Source organism: Danio rerio, chromosome 18 (assembly GCF_052040795.2).
Source record: "Danio rerio strain M-AB ecotype USA chromosome 18, GRCz13ab, whole genome shotgun sequence".
Lineage (NCBI taxonomy): Eukaryota > Metazoa > Chordata > Actinopteri > Cypriniformes > Danionidae > Danio > Danio rerio.
Genome location: NC_141038.1, coordinates 4,086,876 through 4,108,971, shown reverse-complemented (window position 1 = coordinate 4,108,971; position 22,096 = coordinate 4,086,876). Strand labels below are relative to the sequence as shown.

The following is a 22,096-nucleotide window of genomic DNA, read 5'->3' as shown; positions in this document are numbered from 1 at the left end:
CTCTCTGCTCTTGACTGAAGACTTTTGTAGCTAAAGTGTTTTTCTTACGGTGAAGATGCTAAAAGCACAGTTTGTTTCATATTTGTATTCTATTGTATTTATTTCTCTTTCCTTTGCAGAGAGTAAATAATATATGCAGTTGAAGTCAGAATTATTAGCCCTCCTGAATATTAGCAACCTTTTCCCCCAATTTCTGTTTAATGGAAAGAAGATTTCTGAACATAATAGTTTTAATCATTCATTTCTAATAACTGGTTAATTTTATCTTTGCTATGATGACAGCTCATAATATTTTAGTAGATATTTTTTAAAATACAAACATTCAAATTCAAAGTGTGATTGAAAAGCTTAATTAAGGTAATTAGGCAAGTCATTATATAACAGTAGTTTCTTCTGCAGACAATCCAAAATATAGATTGCCTAAAGGGGCTAATAATATTGACCTTAAAAGAGGTTTTAAATATTTAAATTTGCTTTTATTCTAGCCAAAACAAAACAAATAAGCCTTTCTCCAGAAGAAAAATATTAGAGGAAATACTGTTAAAATTCCTTACTTTGTTAAACATCATTTGGGAAATATTTATTTTTAAAAAATTCTCAGGAGTGCTAATAATTTTGACTTCAACTAATAATCGTTTGGAATAATCGTGATTACAATTATGACCAAAATAAACGTGATTATGATTTTTCCCAAAATCGAGCAGCCCTAGGGGAAAGCTCCGCCCACTAAGGACCCTCTCTCCCTCATCTGCCACTATGCTGACACACTGGCATTTGTAGCTCCGCCCTCTTTTAAAAAGAGCACAGTCTCATTTGAATTTAAAGCGACAGTCACCAAAACTGCACAATTAGGATCAAAGCCTGAAAGGGTCAGTTTCAAACAGTTGTAAAACATTATCAGTGTGGTATTTTGAGCTGAAACTGCACATACAGTCCTCTAGGGGACATCGCAGACTTATTTGAGATCTTGTTAAAAGGTGCATGATAGTTTTGGTAAGCATCTCTATCTCTCTTTCTTTCCCCTGCAGCACCAGTTCCTGAAGGTGGCCAAGCCTCTGTCCAGCCTCACGCCCCTGATCATAGCGGCCAAAGAGGCAGCAAAAAACAACCGCTAGCCCCAGCGGGACGCTACACCCCGGCCCCACCCGTCCTCCACCCCGACCCCGGAGCGTCCCGTCAGCCGTCTGTCTCTCCGCTGCTCTCCAATGAGGCTCTGAATGATCACACCACTGGAAACAAAGGGCCACAGCGCGTCAGGCCCAATGCATTATGGGGGAAATCGCCCTGTTTCTCACTGGCTGACTCTCTCTCTCTCTCTTTATCTCTCTCTGGGTCTCGCTGTCAGTTCTTCTGTTTGCTTTTTTTTGTGTTTAATGCCTGTCATGGAAACACGTGTTTTCATGTGCGTCAAATTTTTTGGTTCATTTTATGACGTTTTTTAACTTTATGTGTGTGTGTGTGCGCGTGTGTCAGAGAGAGAATGTGTGTGTGTGTGTTAGATTAGATGAGATGGCGACATATGCGTGGCACGTTTGTACGCCGATCTCGATGACGGAGAAATCTCTACACGTTTTTTTTGATATGGAAACATGATAATCTGTAACAGACTATTGATTAAGGTACTATGAAGGATGCCTGTGCATGAAGAGACTGCATTTCATATGAAGAAACGACCGCCTGAGGTCCGTTCTGTCCCATAATCCCTCTCCAACATGGCGGAAATTCAACAAAACATCACTGTGCTTCGATGTTTTGCTTCGACACAAATGTAAATGAAATTCAGATGCGTTCCTGTACCCTTCGGCCTTAAACTGTGACATGAATGGTACGATATTATTATTATTATTATATGGTACAACGGCACAAACCAAGACGACTCAATCTGACGCCATTTTGATTGGTTGGTTGAATGGACGGACGGGGTTTGTTTAGAGAAAATCTTTCCTGTAAGCAATCAGAGTCTCTGCGAGCCATAAACTGTTTATAAGGCCTTTTGATGAATCCGAATTCTTAAAGTAAATGGGACGAATAAACTTCAGAATTAAGCAAAGAGTCCAGCTGATCTTTTATTACTCACATATTCACTGCTTGTGTTCTTTCCCACAATGCTTTGCTCTCAATTTGACCTTGGTGAACATACTGGAAGCCATGTGATGAATTTAGACATATTTTTGTTTCTTGTTTATTTGTTTTTCTAGTCCTGGGCAAAGATTAATCACATCCAAAATACAAGTTTTGTTTTGACATAATATATGTGTGTGTATTATACACTACCTGACAAAAGTCTTGTCGCCTACATAAGTTTTAGGAACAACAAATAATAACTTGACTTCTAGTTGATCATTTGGTATCATAAGTGGCTTATATGAAAGGCAAAGGCCTCTAGATTTGGCTTATTTTACCACAATAAAATAAGATCATGCCTTGATTATTAATTATTTCATCAGGACAGTAAGATCTGACTTTACTTAGACAAAAGGCTTGTCACTGAACAGAAATAATGTCCAGTATAGAATATAAAGTCATGAATGAATATTGTGTGTGGCTCCATCATGAGCTTGGAGGACTGCATCCATACATCTCTGCACTGACTCAAATCACTGATTAATAAAGTCATCTGGAATGGCAAAGAAAGCGTTCCTGCAGGACTCCCAGAGTTCATCAAGACTCTTTGGATTCATCTTCAATGCCTCCTCCTTCATCTTACCACAGAGATGCTCAATAATGTTCATGTCTGATGACCGGGCTGGCCAATCCTGGAGCACCTTGACCTTCTTTGCTTTCAGGAGCTTTGATGTGGAGGCTGAAGTATGAGAAGGAGCGCTATCCTGCTGGAGAATCTGCCTCTCCTGTGGTTTGTAATGTAATGGGCAGCACAAATGTCTTGATACCTCAGGCTGTTGATGTTGATCATCCACTCTGCAGATCTCTCGCACGCCCCCATACTGAATGCAACCCCAAACCATGAGTTTTCCTTCACCAAACTTGACTGATATCTGTGAGAATCTTGGCTCCATGTGGGTTCCAGTTGGTCTTCTGCAGTATTTGTGATGATTGGGATGCAGCTCAACAGATGATTCTGAAATAAAATCCACCTTCTGCCACTTTACCAAATGATCAACTAGAAGTCAAGATATTATTTGTTGCTCTTACAACTGGGATCAACGACAAGACTTTGGTCAGGTAGTGTATATATTTATTATCTATATAGGATACTCGCATACATAGAAACAAAAGTATACAAAGCAATTTTGTTATATAGATATTTAAATTTATATATAATTTCTATCAGATAAATATATTTTATATCTAAATATATATGAAAAAGCTTCTCATATACAGTATATGCATGCATGTGTGTATTTATATATACATATTAAATATACACGGCACGCACACCTTGTCAAAACTATATCTATATATGGCAGATAACTCTCTGCATCTCTCATCGCCCACTGAAGTTAAGCACGGCTGCACCTGGTCAGTACCTGGATGGGAGACCACATGGGAAAGCTATGGTTGCTACCGGAAATAGTGTTATTTAGACAAACGGGGCGCTCAACCTGTGGTCTGCGTGGGTTCTAACACCCTTGTATATTGAATGGAACTCTATACTGCTCAGTGAGTGCTGTCTTTCGGATGAGACTTTAACTTGAAGTCCTGACTCTCTGTGGTTGTTAAAAATCCCAGAATGTCCTTTGAAAAGAGTAAGGATTTTACCCACTGGCCTCTGTCCATCTTGATCTCCCAATCCTCCCATACCACAATTGGCTTCATCACTCTGTCTCCTCTCCACTAATCAGCCGGTGTGTGGTGAGTGGTCTGGCACAATATGGCTGCCGTCGGGTCATCCAGGTGGATGCTGCACACTGGTGGTGGATGAGGAGATTCCCCGCAATGTGTAAAGCGTTTTGAACGTTCAGAAATGTGCTATATAAATGTGAGGAATTATCATTATTATATCTTTTTTTCCACTTGTTTTATTACACACGTTTAGAAAATCATAAGTTTCAGAGAATGATTTAATGTTTCTTTAATTTTTTTTTTAATCACATAAAATTGTAATCACTTGTACTCAACTTATTTGAAGATAAATTATAAATAACTAGCAGAATATTTGCAGATAATTGCAATATGGAAAATACTTTTTAATTAAATTTGATGTACAGTTGCGAGCAAAATGATTCACTCTCCTGTGCAATATTTATTCTTTTTTAAATATTTCCCAAACTATGTTTAACAGAGCAAGGAATTTCCCACAGTATTTCCTTTAATATTTTCTCTTCTAGAGAAAGTCTTATTGGTTTTATTTCGGCTAGAATAAAAGCAGTTTTTAAATTTTTAAAGACCCATTTTAAGGTCAATATTATTAGCCCCCTTAAGCATATGTGTTTCGATTGGCTACAACACCTCTTGGAACAAACCTCTGTTATACAATGACTTGCCTAATTAACCTAACTTTAACCTAGTTAAGCCTTTAACGTTGCTTTAAGCTGAATACTGGTATCTTGAAAAATATCTAGTCAAATATTATTTAAAAAAAATAATAATAATAATAAAATATATATATATATATATATATAAAGTTAAAAAAAAAAAAATATATATATATATATATATATATATATATATATATATATATATATATATGTAAGTATATAAAAAAATTTAACATGAGTGCTAATAATTCTAATACTTCAACTGTATTAGTATATTAGTGCTATCCAATGATTCTTCCCATTTAAACATACCCAATATTAAAGTTTGTACTTGCTATGTGAATTATGTGTATATACAGTACGTAAAAATTACAAAATTAATTTGCAATTTTTAGTTAATATTAATGTATATTTGCTTATTTAAAATGCTCAAATATAAACATTCATGCTTCACATATGCAAATAAAAATGTGATTATGATATATACTGAAATACTCATGAAACAGCATGACTCAGTTTGTTTTGAGCATGTTTCTCTACTCACAGAGATGTGTTTTGGGTTTTAACTCTGCTTTTTAGTTCATTTTTCCATTTGAGTGAACTTTCAGGATTACCACACTTCCGTTACTGAGATGATTAGCTGGAAAAACAGCAGAGACCCTCCACTGACTGTTATAAAACCTGCAAAACAACCATTATGAAATGACTGTACAAAATGTTCTTTCCACTGTTGCCTATTTCTGACAGGGAGTGTTTAAATTGTTCAGCCCCAAAAAAGCATCATTTCCTCACTCTCGTGTTTTCCAAAGCTTATATTTCTTCTGTGAAACACATGAAGGAGATGTTATTGGTATAGGAAGTCTGAGTTGCTGCTTTTATGCAACAAAAATAAACGATAATTGATGCTCCAATATGACATGCATGCTTTTTTTTTAACATTGACAACAGAAAGATCAGTAAAAGAAGAAGGAATAGATTACTAAGATTGAGGCTTAGCTTAACAAAAACAATCTCTGTCAGAATTAAGTTTGTGAAGTACTTTTATAAGAAAATACAAGCCTCTGTGAAAGGAAATATTTCTGAAGAATTATGCAATAGAAAGGCGTTCAATAATCCTCCTCTAAAAAAGCCAAAACAAAGCCCCTTAAAGATAAAGCCATAATCTTTGACCTCCACAAACAATCGATGAGAAGACTTGTCTATTTATAAACAAACAATCTGATTATTAATGTGGGAAAACTTTTAAGCGGCTTTCTTGGGTTTGGGAAATGCATTTTGGGATGTGGACTCGACCAGTTTTACGCTAATTCATGGGTTATGCAACGCAGATTTGTACCCTGTTTGGCATTGTTTTACTCAATAAGTAAAAGCAGATCTAATGATCTAGTTTCTAATTTAAATATGTAAATATATGATATATATTTAAAATGCAAGTAATGTTTAGAAACATTAGAAGTAATGTTTAGATTTCAAAGATATACAAATAAGTATATATTTAAAAATTTATCAAAAAGAGTTTATAAATGAATATGATGATATCCAAGGAAAATTTCCAGGATTTGATGAATAGGCTACTATGTTATACTTTACATTTAAGCACAGCAGTTTTCTGTTTACTTTAAGAACAGTGCCATTTTTAATTAACTTTCAAAAGCACACATTGATGTTTTATTTATATTTAATGTTTTAGTTAATGTTTAAACTATTAATATTGTTAAAAGTGGCTGACAATAATAAATTTTCATAAAAATAGGAATTAATCTGCCACGTTTTTGAACTGTGCAGAGCTGTAGCTGCTTAATTAAGACTATACGCTATACTATTTCAAAACTGGTCATTATGGTGGTACTTGGAGAGAAATTCTCTTGCTGAGGTGGTACTTGGTGAAAAAAGTTTGAGAACCACTGCTATATTATATTGTATACAACATATTGTTTTCAAAAATTTCAATCAATAATAATTTTGTTAAACTGCTCAGTTGAATTTTCAACATCAAAAGTTGACAGAGATCAGGTATCCATAATCAATTTATAGACCATTTTAAGGGATGTAAACATAAACAATGGTCCCACCGTATTTAATGATTTACATTTTTAATTTCTACAGAGTCCAAGAGTCACATATTGATAAATAATGATATTATAGCTGTTTGAACATTAAGTTATGATTAAATTGCCTCTTGTTACAGTTGAAATAGCTTGATAACAAGCAGGAAATGTTCTTGGGCCAGTGACATGACCACATTGAAATGGTGTATTATTATAATGAACAGAAAAATCACGAACCTGTTAATTAAAAGACATTTCTTACAGTGTGTATTATGTGTTATTCTTTTTAACTAGGGCCATATTGTATTGGTAAATTGTACACATGTCCTGTACCAGTTTATACAAGAACAAGAACAATTTCAACACTGTTTCCTTCGATATTTCTTATCGTTTTGTTTACTTGCGATATCCTGCAGTTTTGTTTACCTCAAGCGCTTCTGCGTTTGCCGCTTTAAATATTCGTGCCATTCAAAGCAGGGTGGATTCTGATTGGCTGTGACGGATTTTAACGTTACTTAGCTGGAAAATTTAGTTTTGGAGCCGATTTCGACGGTATTATTATTATATTCTTCTGTTCCTCTTCAGTTAGGCTGTATATGAAGTGTGGATTCTGTTATTCTTTCAAATTTAAAACAGTTTTAGACATAATTATTGTAATATTGATAGATGAATAACATTGTGTGAAATCCAGTACTTGAGCTTGATGCTTTCAGTCCCATGGAAAAACCGTAAGTACTGCCCTTTATCAAATATATCTGCTAAAAAGGTGTTAAAACTATTGCTCTGTTCATTTAAATTACATGAAATAAGTAGCCTATAATTTTCAGTTAAGCTCAATGATAAAGTTTCAGCGGTTTATTCAAAGTTGGTTCAAAATTAAACTACATATGGGTTGTTTTGGGTCAGTTTGACAGGTATTTTCTAATTTACATATTTGAAGCGATGCAATTTCCAAACCTTTCATTTCAGCCAATACAATGTGAATTTAACATTTGTCCTTTTTTATTTATTTAATTTTATTAATATATATATATATATATATATAATATTTTTTTAGACATAATTACTCTCCTAAATGGTACAAGGTGTTAAAACTATTGTTCTGTCCATCTAAGTTACATGAAATAAGTTTTAAGATAAACTAAATGATAAAGGTTCAACAGTTTAATCAAAGTTTGGTCAAAATTTAACTACATATGGGTTGTTTTGGGTCAGTTTGACAAAAAACAGAAATTATTTTGATAATTTTCTAATACATATTTGAAACAACGTAATTTCCAAACCTTTAAAGCTTCAGCTAATGCCAAGTTAACAGTAAAATGGCATCATAAATTTAACATTAGTCCTTTTTTTTATCAAATGTTGGTCCCACTTTATATTAAGTGGCCTCAATACTATGTGCTTGCATCAGAAATAAATACAATGTACTTGCTGTGTTTAATGTATTGTAGGGCACTACTGAGGTGGGATACAGGTCAGGTTAGTGACGGGTTTGTTGGCATGGGTAGGTTTAGGGTGGGTTAAGGTGTAAGGGATGGTCAACAGTGTAATTATAAATGTAATTAGAGAAATTAAGTACAGGTGTATTTACATGCAGGTATTTAATCAATCATAAGTGCAATCTAAAAACATGTACACAATAAGTAGATTGTAACAAATGATTAATGTCAATGTAAGTACTAGGGATGCTTCGATCAGGATTTTTGCAGCTGATACTGAGTACCGATTCCTTGTCATGGTGATCGGCCGATACCAAGTACTGATTCTGATTCTTCAAGCTTTATATAACTTTGCCATTGCATAAGCATAATTAACTTTTACGTATGAGATCTCGCCTCACCAACAATAATAAATTAAGGATGTTGCATACATGTAATGGTCAAAAGCAGCTTTACAAAAAGAAAATAAATAAAAATGGTAAGAAAATGACTAATAATTCAATTTGGAAACATTGCTCATGTGTTGTAGCGCTGCTGATGCATAACCCAGATGCATCTTCCTCTGCTTGTAAACTTGTAATCAAACACTTGCGATTGGTTCATGAGATCGGCCAGATCAACGAGTACTGATCGAGCCATGAAATGTGATTATCGGCTGATACCGATCCTCAGGCAGTTGATCGGAGCACCCCTAGTAAGTACATATTAATTAATGACACTTAACCTAATTTTTTACTTATTTACAAAAAGTCTGTTATTCTATAGATAAGTGGAAATACTATTATAGTCTTCCAACTTAGCAATATCATATTTAAATCAATGTGTTATTTGGTGTTTCTTTGTAATTAGGCCTATTTTATTGGTGAATTGTGCTAATTCTTGTAGATCTTACAGCATGTTTTTCCAGTCCATTGTGCGGTTAATTGTGTTCCTCTGCAGCACTGCGGGTCATCAAGAGCTAAGGAGGCTCTGCAAGGTTTTTTTTTTATCACCTGTCAAGTAGAAACAGCAGAGTTTTTCCTTATGTGCGCTTATGTAAGGAGTGACTTCAACACCCCCCGTTGTTTCTTTCTCCTTTCCCTCAGTGCAATAATTTCCGCGGTACTGCTGAGGCAGCATTTAATGGGCTGGAAATCTGCCAGTGCCACACAACACCGACAAGACAAAGGATTCCAGTGAGTTACAGCAGATGCAGGGGTGAGAAAGCTTCTTAAAGCGACAGTTCACTCAAAAATGAAAACTCTTCACCCTTAAGCAATTGGTTTTTAAAGACTTTCTTCCTTCAGACGCACATGGTCGGAGTAGCTTTAAATTTGATCCGGGCTCTTTTGGGCTGTATGGTGTTGGATATAGTGGTCTTTTTTTTAAGCTTCCAAAAGTGCATACATTTTTCGAAAAACTAACCCATGCACCATCAGGAGTAACACAAACCTCCCTTTTTAAATTAGCTATTAAATGGCATCACATTTTTTTACTTATTTTTTACTAATTTTCAAAACTGCAGTTATTCTAGCAGCTCAAATCACTGTGTTGTTGTAAACAGAGATGACAAGACTATGCATTTATTTACAAAACACACACACACACAGTTTCCAGAGCAAATGTGAACATTCAGGTTGTGTGGAGTGAAGCAATTATTTTTGGAAATCACATGCTGCAAATATTCCTGCAAATTAATCATGGATAATGAAGAAAACAAAGGCAATCACACCGCTGAATTAACCAAAGTTAATCTCTAATCTTTCTTTATTAAGCAACCAAATGCACCCAAGAAGCCTCTGGGATTATTAGATTCAATATTAATATATTTCCCACAGTCAATTAAAGAGATTTATTACTAACGTCACTCAGACATTCAGGTTTAGATTTGAATACATCAGTGTAAATGCCTTTGAGTGAAAGAATACGTAAACTTCATAACGCATTATTTTTAGGACTATAAAATACATTGCAATGGGCATCATAATGAAATACATGACCCAGTCTGAATTGTGGGTATTTAAGCCTTTTCCATTCATTTTTGTGTATGGGTGTTTCCCAGTACTGGGTTGCAGCTGGAAGTGCAAAAAAACATACACTGGAATAGTTGGCGGTTCACTCTGCTGTGGGGACCTCTGATAGATCAGAGCCTAAGCCGAAGGAAAATTAATGAATGAGAAGTTCACAGAAAAATCCAGCCTGATCTCACGAGTAAACATATTTTACGGTTTGCAAGGTTAGTGTCGAACTCGTATGAGTTGAGTCGTACGAAAATGTCAGATTTTAAAAAGGAGGCGTGGCACCCAACCCCACCCCTTACCTCAACCGTCATTGGGTGATGAGCAAATCGTACTAAATTATACGAATTAGATTGTACAATATCATACGAATTAGCCACTAAATCAAAAAGTTACGAAATGCCGTGAGATTGCGTTGGAAATATCACAGTAACTAAATTTACACACAGTTTACTGTTGTTGTACGCTAAACATTTTTTTACCTTTTGTTGACGCAGTTCCTAGAGAAACGAATATTAAATGAGAAGCAATGAGAAACGCTACATGTTTCTATTTCTGCTGCGAGCTAATTGAATGTAGTAAAGTAGGCATTTCATTCAGAAAGATGGGGGTCTTTCAAAGCTCTTTGGGGACGCCCATTACCTCAGACAGATGTAATCTGTGAATTTGACTGAAAACAAACACAAAGTGCATTTTCTGAACTCAATTTTAAATTGCAATAACATTTTTTGTCCTAATGACATGCACAGATGAATTATTCACCACATAACGAGCAATGTGACAGAACAAAAATCAATACGGTTAGTTTTGATTTCATGTGTACGGAAGCATGAAATATAAATCACCCAAATTTCCAAACTTAATGACAAACAAAAGATGTTATTCTGAAAAGAAACTGATATTTATTAATTTTTTTAGCATACACAAACATAGCAAGACAGGTTAGCTTTCGAACAGGTTGAAAAAAACCCCCCAAAAAACAGGTTGCTAGATAGATTAAATTTCATTAAATACACATACAAACATATTTGACATGTACAAAACAAGCATAACTAGATATAATTTGTGTTATTATTTAAAACCATCTCATTAAAGTTTTTAAAAAAATAATAGATGGTTATTTTAAGATAAGAATTATCCCCAAACATTTTAAAATCACCCACATTTCAGCATCAAGCATGAACATGAATACCAATGGGTAATTAAAGTCTGCATGAACTGTAAGCTGCAACCTTTTTTTTTCGTATTAGGACGCAGTTCCTAGAAAAACAGAATAATAAATGATAAAACAGTGGGCGTGGCTTGTTTTTTCTACTGAGAGCTGATTGGATGTAGTAAATTAGGCATTTCATTCAGAATGATGAGGAAAAGGGATTAGGGAGAGTTATTACAACCTAACAGATTCCTCCTCCTCAACCTTTCTCTTTGTTGTCATAGTGACTGACAGTTGGAGGGGCGTGGTTAAGTATGTTAGCCACACCCATTACCTTAGACAGATGTAATCTGACAATTTAACTTAAAACAAACACAAAGTGCAGATTTCAATTAAAGATTACAAGGACATTTTCTTAATGACATGCACAGATTAATTGTTCACCACAAAACTAGCAATGTGAGCGAACAAAATCAATACGGTTGGTTTTGATTTCACATGTACTTTAACAGCAATATGTCTTGTTTTTTTCCTTCCAGAGAGACGTGTATGCGCTGCGATGCTGAATTACATAAGAGTGATGGATACCCTTGAGCTCCTGGAGTCCCTGCATCAGCAGCGCTGCAGTCAGGCAGTCGCGACACTGCGGTAATGTGAAACCCTTCAGCACGGGCTCTCGGCTCACACACCAGTGACGATGCATGTGTCTACATCCGTCAGAGAACGCGTGTTGTGGTGCTGATGCTATGTGCATGCACAGATCCCCTCACTGCAGCAGAGACTGCCTACACAACAGCAGACAACACACACACAGGTGAGATTCCAGCTTATTTTACATCATAACTGCTGGATATGAATGATGCATGTGTTTAATTGCAAAACTACTACTTTAACGTGTGGCTGATTGACTATGGACACAAAATAGAAAATCTGCAATGTGAAGAGACGGTAGGATTGAGTTATCCCTGGTATTTGTATTTACTTTCTCTGAATTGTATAGTGACATGTTCCCTGCCTGATAAATATTCATACATTAATTTTCTTTTTGGCATAGTCCCTTTATTAATCAGGGGTTGCCACAGCGGAATGAACCGCTAACTTATTCAGCATATGTTTTTGCAGCAGATGCCCTTCCAGCTGCAACCCATCTGTGGGGAATGCCTGATAAATATGTAATACGTATACGTAAACAACAGCACAATTATGCACACACACAGACACACAGGTGAGATTTCAGCTTATTTTACATTATAACTGATGGACATGAATGATGCATGCTATTAATTACAAAAATACTATTTTGACGAGCAGTGAATGGACTTCAACGTGCACAATTGGAAAATCTACAATGTGAAGAGACTGTAGGATTGAGTTATCCCTGCTTTTTTGTATTTACTTACTCTGAATTTTTAGTATATTGATATGTTCCCTGCTTGATAAATATGTAATAGGTGAAGATAAATATGTAAACAACAGCAGACAACACACACGGCTGAGTTTTTCAGCTTATTTTACATCATAACTGCTGGATATGAATGATGCACGTTAATAATTACAAAACTACTATTTTAACGAGCAGTGGATGGACTTTAATGTGCATAAATGGAAAATATACGATGTTAAGAGACTGCACGATTAAGTTATCTCTTGTTTTTACTTTCTCCAATTTTTTAGTATAGTGATATGCTGCCTGCCTGATAAATATGTAATACGTAAAAATAAATATGTAAACAACAGCAGACAACACACACACACACACAGGCGAGATTTCAGCTTATTTTACATCATTACTGCTGGATATGAATGATGCATGTGTTTAATTGCAAAACTACTACTTTAACGTGTGGCTGATTGACTTTATGGACACAAAATAAAAAATCTGCAATGTGAAGAGACGGTAGGATTGAGTTATCCCTGGTATTTGTATTTACTTTCTCTGAATTTTATAGTGATATGTTCCCTGCCTGATAAATATTCATACATTAAATTTCTTTTTGGCATAGTCCCTTTATTAATCTGGGGTTGCCACAGCGGAATGAACCGCCAACTTATTCAGCATATGTTTTTGCAGCAGATGCCCTTCCAGCTGCAACCCATCTGTGGGGAATGCCTGATAAATATGTAATACGTATACGTAAACAACAGCACAATTATGCACACACACACACAGACACACAGGTGAGATTTCAGCTTATTTTACATTATAACTGATGGACATGAATGATGCATGCTATTAATTACAAAAATACTATTTTAACGAGCAGTGGATGGACTTCAACGTGCACAATTGGAAAATCTACTATGTGAAGAGACTGTAGGATTGAGTTATCCCTGCTTTTTTGTATTTACTTACTCTGAATTTTTAGTATATTGATATGTTCCCTGCTTGATAAATATGTAATAGGTGAAGATAAATATGTAAACAACAGCAGACAACACACACGGCTGAGTTTTTCATCTTATTTTACATCATAACTGCTGGATATGAATGATCCATGTTATTAATTACAAAACTACTATTTTAACGAGCAGTGGATGGACTTTAATGTGCATAAATGGAACATCTACAATGTTAAGAGACTGCAGGATTATCTCTTGTATTTACTTTCTCCAATTTTTTAGTATAATGATATGTTCCCTGCCTGATAAATATGTAATACGTAAAAATAAATATGTAAACAACAGCAGACAACACACACACACACACACACACACACACACACACACACACACACACACACACACACACACACACACACACACACACACACACACACACACACACACACACAGGCAAGATTTCAGCATATTTTACATCATAACTGCTGGATATGAATGATGCATGTGTTTAATTGCAAAACTACTACTTTAACGTGTGTCTGATTGACTATGGACACAAAATAGAAAATCTGCAATGTTAAGAGACGGTAGAATTGAGTTATCCCTGGTATTTGTATTTACTTTCTCTGAATTTTATAGTGATATGTTCCCTGCCTGATAAATATTCATACATTAATTTTCTTTTTGGCATAGTCCCTTTATTAATCTGGGGTTGCCACAGCGGAATGAACCGCCAACTTATTCAGCATATGTTTTTGCAGCAGATGCCCTTCCAGCTGCAACCCATCTGTGGGTAATGCCTGATAAATATGTAATACGTATACGTAAACAACAGCACAATTATGCACACACACAGACACACGGCTGAGTTTTTCATCTTATTTTACATCATAACTGCTGGATATGAATGATCCATGTTATTAATTACAAAAGTACTATTTTAACGAGCAGTGGATGGACTTTAATGTGCATAAATGGAAAATATACGATGTTAAGAGACTGCACGATTAAGTTATCTCTTGTATTTACTTTCTCCAACTTTTTAGCATAGTGATATGCTGCCTGCCTGATAAATATGTAATACGTAAAAATAAATATGTAAACAACAGCAGACTACACACACACACAGGTGAGATTTCAGCATGTTTTACATCATAACTGCTGGATATGAATGATGCATATTTGCTGGCATTCATTGCAAAGCTGCTTTAACACGCACAAACAGATAGATCTACTTTTATGGGCACAAATGGAAAATCTACAATGTTTGGAGACTACAGGATTGAGTTATCCCTGATTTTTGTATTTGCTTTCTCCAATTTTTTAGTACAGTGATATGTTGCCTGCTTGATAAATACGTAATACAGAAATATAAATATATAAACAACAGCAGACAACAAATGCGCGTAAAGAAACAGGTGAGATTTTTAGCATATTTTAGATCATGCGTGTTTGCTGGCATTAATTAAAAAAAAAAAAAATACTAATACTACTAATACTTCCCTTCTTAGACTTTACAGACCTGAAACTTGCCTATAGCACTTATTCATTGTTGCTCTTAGTTGTGTAAATTGCTTCCTTGTCCTCATTTGTAAGTCGCTTTGGATAAAAGCGTCTGCTAAATGACTAAATGTAAATGTAAATGTAAATGTAAATTAATTACAAATCTGCTTTAACATGCAGTAGATCTACTTTTATGGACACAAATGAAAAATCTATAATGTTAAGAGACTGCAGGATTGAGTTATCCCTGATATTTACCTTCTCAGAATTTTCAGTTTATTTGTGATATGTTTCCCGCCTGATAAATATCATTCATTCATTTTATTTTCGGCTTACGCCCTTTACTAATCTGGGGTTGCCACAGCGATATTATCCACCAATTTATCCAGCATATGTTTTACACAGCGGATGCCATTCCAGCTGCAACCCATCAAGGGGAACATTTATACACACTTATTCACACACATACACAAACAATTTAGCTTACCCAATTCACCTGAACCACATGGCTTTGGACTTGTAGGGGAAACCGAAGCTCCCGGAGGAAACACGGGGAGAACATGCAAACACAGTGGTTAGCACTGCCGCCTCACAGCAAGAAGGTCACTGGTTCGAGTCTCGGCTGGCTCAGTTGGCATTTCTGTGTGGAGTTTGCATGTTCTCCCCGTGTTGGCGTGGGGTTTCCTCCAGGTGCTCCAGTTTCCCCCACAGTCCAAACACATGCGCTATAGGGGAATTGAATAACTAAATTGACCTTAGTGTATGAGTGTGTATGGATGTTTCCCGGTGATTGGTTGCAGCTGGAAGGACATCCGCTGTGTAAAACATATGCTGGATAAGTTGGCGGTTCATTCCACTGTGGCGACCCCTGATGAACAAAGGGACTAAGCTAAAGGAAAATCAATAGTTTTATTTATATGTTGTACATTGTTAGTCCATGTTAACTTATGTAAATAACTAATGTTAAAGAAATGCAACCTTAAAGGTACAGTACACCCTAAAATGAAATCTCTGCCATCATTTACTCACTTGTTCAAAGCCTATTTGAGTTTCTATCTTTTGTTGAACACAAAAGAAGATATTTTGAAAAATGCTGGAAGCTATTTTTCATTGACTTCCATTTATTCATTTATTCACTCATTTTCTTTTCGGCTTAGTCCCTTTATTGATCTGGGGTTTCCACAGCGGAATGAACCGCCAACTTATGCAGAATATGTTTTACGCAGCCGACGTCCTTCCAGCTGCAACCTATCACTGAGAAACCTATTGACTTCCATAGTAATTGTATTTACTACTATGAGAGTCAATAAGTGCCAGCAACCAGCATTCTTCAAAATATCTTCCTTAGTGTTTAACAAAAGTAAGAAACTCATACATTTTTATTTTGGGGTGAACTGTCCCTTTAATCCAATGCTTTTTAAATAGTAGGTTGAATATACTTGTTTCTAAATGAATGTCAGAAATTTTCTTTATTATGCCATGCTTATCAGCTTCTCATGCATCAAATCGGAGTGTACAATACTGTACCATATGAGTCAGGAATAAGTGTGCCTGTCTTTCAATAACTTTGTAGTGTCTGTTGAACTCCATCCGTCATGTCAGCACTGCAGCTGAGGAGCGTAGGAGGCTTTTCATAAAGGAGGCTTACGCCAGTGCACTGCCTGTTCCCTCCGCTTATTACTTCTCAAGGTTTCTTCATTCTTAGAGGAGAACCTATTGAGCTCACAGTGACGCGCGCAGCTATTCATCTCTCTGTTGAAGGACACACATAAAGCCTCACCGTGTGCTGTTAGATGTGTCTAACATTTTCTAATAGCTACATATGCGTTTATTCTTGAATTATTGGGAAATGCTTTCTGAGAGATCTTATGCTTGAGAATAATATTAGGAAATTTGGTTGTGTTTGTGTTATATACATCCATCCATAAAAACATTGCATTCATTGTTTAATGGCATATGCATCTGTGATCTTGCCAGTCTTGCCATTTACATTGAGTCATTTAGCAGATGCTTTTGTTCACAGTGACTTACAATTGAGGAGGCATTCAGTGATTCAACAAGAAGAGGCAATACACGCAATAAGCAACTGTTTGTGCTTAGAGAATTAAGTGCTAGAGTTATAAGGGGGAGCGTGTTTCTTTAAACCCAGGTTCATTCTGCTAACATACCCCTGTATACATTTCTAGAGAGTGCCAAATACGTCCCAGGAGCTATGTTTTTGACATTTTTTTGTTTCCGCAAATCCACCAGAAGCCGCTGTGTATGTTTTTCCAGATCTCAAATTTCTCACAAGAGTGCCATTCATGCCTGATGTTCTTGCACAAATCCACCAGAGGCCACTGTCGACTGACTGACCGATCGACTGACCTACCATCCTCTTTCCCTAAACCCAACCAATTGTGTTTTCAAAAGCAATTGACCCTATTGACCCACCCACCCACTTCATTTGACACAACAGGCGATTTTAAAGAGCAATCAAGAAAAGTGGGCAAGGCAGTGGCGCAGTAGGTAGTGCTGTCGCCTCACAGCAAGAAGGTCGCTGGTTCGAACCTCGGCTCAGTTGGCGTTTCTGTGTGGAGTTTGCATGTTCTCCCTGCCTTCGAGTGGGTTTCCTCTGGGTGCTCTAGTTTCTGCCACAGTCCAAAGACATGCGGTAATTGGGTAAGCAAAATTGTCCATAGTGTATGAGTGTGTGTGACTGTGTGTGTGGATGTTTCCCAGAGATGGGTTGCGGCTGGAAGGGCATCCGCTGTGTAAAAACTTGCTGGATAAGTTGGGGGTTCATTCCGCTGTGGCGACCCCAAATTAATAAAGGAACTAAGCCGACAAGAAAATGAATGAATGAATCATTCAAGAAGAGTCCTCGCCTATGTTTTACCACTCACCCTGATCTCACCCTGTTATTTTCTTGTTTATTTTATTTCTTCTGTTTGAATAAATTATCAAAACTAAAACTGTCTGAGATAGAACTATTTGAAAATCTGGATACTAAAAGTTCAAATAAAATCTAAATGCTGATTACATCACCTTAATGTTGTCCAGGTAAAGCTCTTAGCAATGCATATTAATAATTAATTGCAAGTTTTGATATATTTATGGTAGAAAATTTACTAAATGTCTTCATGGATCATGATCTTTACTTAAAAACTCATCAATTTTGTCATAAGAATAAATTATCCATACAGTGTATTGCTGGCTATTCCCAGAAATGCTGTATACACATGCAACATAAGACAATCAGGAGCTGCAGGAATTTGTTTTGTTTTGCCTCTATTTTTTTTTTGACTGGGCGTCATGGTGGCACAGTGAGTAGCACGATCATCTCACAGTAAGAAAGTCGCTGGTTCGAGCCTCGGCTAGGTCAGTTGGCATTTCTGTGTGGAGTTTGCATGTTCTCTCCATGTTTGCGTGGGTTTCCATCACAAGTCCAAAGGCATGCGGTACAGGTGAATTGGGTAAGCCAAACTGTCCACAGTGTACTGTCCATCGGTGTTACCCAGTGATGGGTGGCAGCTGGAAGGGCATCCGCTGCGTAAAACAGATGCTGGATGCTCTCGAAAGTCTCTGTTCTCGCATGAACCCACCAGAGACTGCTGTCGGAACGACCTTCCGCCTGTCTGTCTGAATGACAAAATGATTGACCGTGCGACCGGCCAATCGGCTGACCCACCCTCTTCCTTCCCTAAACCCAACCAATGACGATTCACAAAAGCCGTCCAGAAAAAGAAAAACCCACGTTTTCAGATTCTGACCACATTCTCACAGTTATGAACTTGTTCGCTTTGTTTTTGGGATTTTGTTTTTGTTTTCTTACCTGATTTCTGAAACCACTTTTCCCCAGACTCGAAACCAGTCATTGTCGTGGTGGTCAGCCCCTCTCTGCACCTCCAGTTAGCCGACGTACAGGACAAGCTAACCGGACAAACTGGTTGCGGAAACGTACACAGGACTACTTTTTCAGAATGAGCCTGGGTGGCCTGGATAAGTTGGTGGTTCATTCCGCTGGGGCGACCCCAGATTTATAAAGGGGCTAAGCAGAAGAGAAAATGCATGAATTAATGTTTTTTGACTGTCGGTTGCATTTTTTGCATCAACCAGAACTAAAGTTTTGCAGAAAAAAGTGTTTAAATTTCTATGGCTCAAAAAGTCACTTGTTTGGACAGCTGATTTAATACTTAATAGGCAATCACTGCCTTTAAAAACCTTTTGTTTTAAATACATATTGGTGTTTACAGAGTTAAGATGCACTAATGCTCAGGCAGATGCATTATTGCTGTAGTCTCTCTGATTCATTTGTTTGCAGTTCTCCATTCTGCACATACATGCTCCCGCAGGGGAATCCTGAATAATGTCACGTGTGCAGTTACTTGTGATTCCACAGATGCTTTCTGTCGCGTGCAGATTAATTGCAGATCAGCCGCTGTGGTAAAGTGTTTTGCACGAGGGCAGAACATTGTTACGGCTGCATCTGTGGACTGCAGAGCTTTTCTTCTGTAGCTTGATGCTTTCGTCTCCATGTTACCATGCAATTAATTGGTTTCTCACCCTATAATCTAGATCAAATTATGATCAATTGTCTTCATTGTACAGTAGGCCTACAGCTGCGAATTTAAGGACTAGTGCAAGCACACATCTCTTCTGTATACCGACATTACTGTGGAAAAGTAATATTGTTGTTTCGTTCTGAAATCTTAAATAGCATCAATTCAGTCTATTATTTTTTGACTGACCTGCTTAATTAAACACAAATACTGTAAATCTAATTTTTACAATATAAAATCTAATTGCTTTTTTTACTCATTTTAAATTAAATGAAGTTTGTTTTGCAAGTTTTGACATTTTATTCTCACAATTTTGAGTTTACATCTTGCAATTTTAAATTCATATTTTTCTTTCTTTTTTTTCCTCAGAATTAATCTGGAGCTTTTAATTTAACTTTTTACTTACAATTTCAAGTTTATAAGGTTTCTCACAATCCTGCCTTTATTCTTGCAATTGTAAGTTGAGAATATATGGCCCCTGAGTATATTTCTGAGCTAATTATTATGCAGCAACCCGTGAAATCTCTTTATTCTATGGATCGCTTCTATTTACAAGTTCCTAGATAACGCTTAAAATGTCGAGGCGACAGAGCTGTCTCGATAGCAGCTCTGAGACTTTGGAACGATCTTCCACTCTCTTTAAGAACAGCTCAAACTTTTGAGTCTTTTCAGAGGTCACTGAAAACACATTTATTTTCTTCAGCTTTTAATCATGTGATGTGAGTTTATGTATTTTGGTTTTATGTCTTTTTACATGCGTTTTATGTACAGCACTTTGGTAATCATTGTGGTTTGTGAAAGTGCTATAGAAATAAAGTGAGTTGAGTTGAGTTAAGTTTATATTTCATAATTATCTCATTTTTCCCACAATTTTATTTCTTTTAGTCTTCTTTATGCAATGCAATTTACAATCTGATAATCTGTTTTCTTAAATTATTTCTCAAATAATTTTCTTACATTATCTTATATTATCTTACAATTCTGATTTTATTTCTTTTGCAATTCTAAGTTTTTACAAAATGAACATTTATAACTTAATTTTTTTTAATTTCCAGGTTATTTTCTTTTATAATAATTTTGCAAAATGAATTCTGACATGATTTGATGCAATTGTGAGTCATTTTTTTATTTAAATATAACTTTTTTCATAATTGTGAGACGCAAACTTAATTAAATAAATAAAGATTTGTAAAAATAAATAAATTCTGAAAAACATTTATGAAAATGTCACAATCAAAAAATTAAAACTGTTTACAAGTTCCAGTTGTGAAACAAAAACATTTCTGACAAATAAATTGTGAAATAGGCTTTCAACTATAAGTAAAAGTCATAATTGTGTGATTAAATGTTAATTTTTTTTTATTCTGTGACAGAAACAAGTCTTCCTAATTAATCCCATTGCGTTTTCCCAAGGAATTTTTTACCATTTTTGTCTGATCATCCTCCAATACGCCACAGATTTCTGTGCATAAAGCAGTACACTTCAGCTTTGCCTTGAAATCCGCTGAGAATGAAATATTTCATAATAACAGATGATGTAAACAGACAGACGAGGAAGCTCTCTGTGAGCGCAGTGCAGTCTCACAAATAAGACAAAGTTTCTGCGTCACAGCTGAGCTTCATCAGACACACATTCAGTATTCAGTCCACTGTATCTGAGAGCTGAATATTAAGAGTTTTTCACCAGAAAAGCTTGTGCAGGGTTTAAAGAAATTACTCAGTATGTTTACATGCACTCAAATAATCTGTTTGTGGGCACGATGGCTCAGTGGTTTGCACTGTCACCTCACAGCAAAAAGGTCACTGATTCGAGTCCTGGCTGGGCCATTTGCCATTTCTATGTGGAGTTTGCATGTTTTCCTTGTGTTGGCGTGGGTTTTCTCCAGTTTCCCCCACAGTCCAAACACATGCACTATAGGTGAATTAACCAAACTAAATTGGCCATAGTGTATGAGTGTGTATGTAAACCCTAGAGTGTATGGGTGTTTCCCAGAACTGGATTGCGACTGGAAAGGGACCCGTTGCGTAAAACATATGCTGGAATAGTTGGTGGTTCATTCCCCTGTGGCAACCGCTGATGAATAAGAGACTTTGCTGAAGAAAAATGTATAAATGAGTAATCTATTCGTAATGACATTGATGGTTCAATCTGATTCAAAAACGTTCATGTAAACACACCATCTGATTGAAATTGGAAGGGGTGATTTATTCCAATTGTAAACCAATTCAGCAGTACTGACTACTTATTCAATCGTATTTATTAGTCTCTGGGGCACTCATGCAGTGCAATGTTTGGTATGCATTATGAGGCTGCCCATATTTTAATAAATAAATAAAATCACAAAAAATGGGAGCTTATGGGGGCTCATAATTCTGACTTCAACTGTATATAAAACACATATAACAGATGTTTCAATCAGATGTACATGTAAACAGATTCAATTCATTTGGGTTGATGGAAATTGGTGCATGCAAACACAGCCACTGTAAACCACTAATTATGCAGCTTCAACAACTGAGCCTGTTTTATTTTTTTCTGTAAAATAAGATCAGGTTTCTCTAAGATTGACCCACTGAAGAGTAAAATGCAAATGTAGAGCTTTAAAGTGCCAACATGACCCACATCCACAGCTGAG

At 36.2% G+C, this 22,096-nt stretch overlaps 2 protein-coding genes and 1 long non-coding RNA gene across 6 annotated transcripts in view; all 3 read left to right on the top strand.

Moving 5' to 3' along the window:
• Window positions 1-2,052, top strand: part of pak1 (p21 protein (Cdc42/Rac)-activated kinase 1) — a 92,676-nt gene extending 90,624 nt beyond the window's left edge. The window contains 1 exon segment of the mRNA NM_201328.2: window positions 1,029-2,052. Within this exon segment, the coding sequence (NP_958485.2) occupies window positions 1,029-1,115 (87 nt within the window). The 3' untranslated portion in view covers window positions 1,116-2,052.
• Window positions 2,053-6,984: 4,932 nt separating this feature from the next.
• LOC147839637 (uncharacterized) lies at window positions 6,985-13,516 on the top strand. The gene is made up of 4 exons (XR_015514628.1): window positions 6,985-7,215; window positions 8,866-8,902; window positions 9,012-9,123; window positions 11,616-13,516. It is a non-coding gene; the product is annotated as an uncharacterized LOC147839637 (long non-coding RNA).
• Window positions 11,650-22,096, top strand: part of gdpd4a (glycerophosphodiester phosphodiesterase domain containing 4a) — an 80,219-nt gene continuing 69,772 nt past the window's right edge. For all 4 annotated transcript variants that reach the window (XM_087292918.1, XM_087292921.1, XM_087292925.1 and 1 more), the window contains exon 1: window positions 11,650-11,890. The gene's annotated coding sequence lies outside the window, so the exon portion shown is untranslated. The remainder of the gene's footprint in view (window positions 11,891-22,096) is intronic.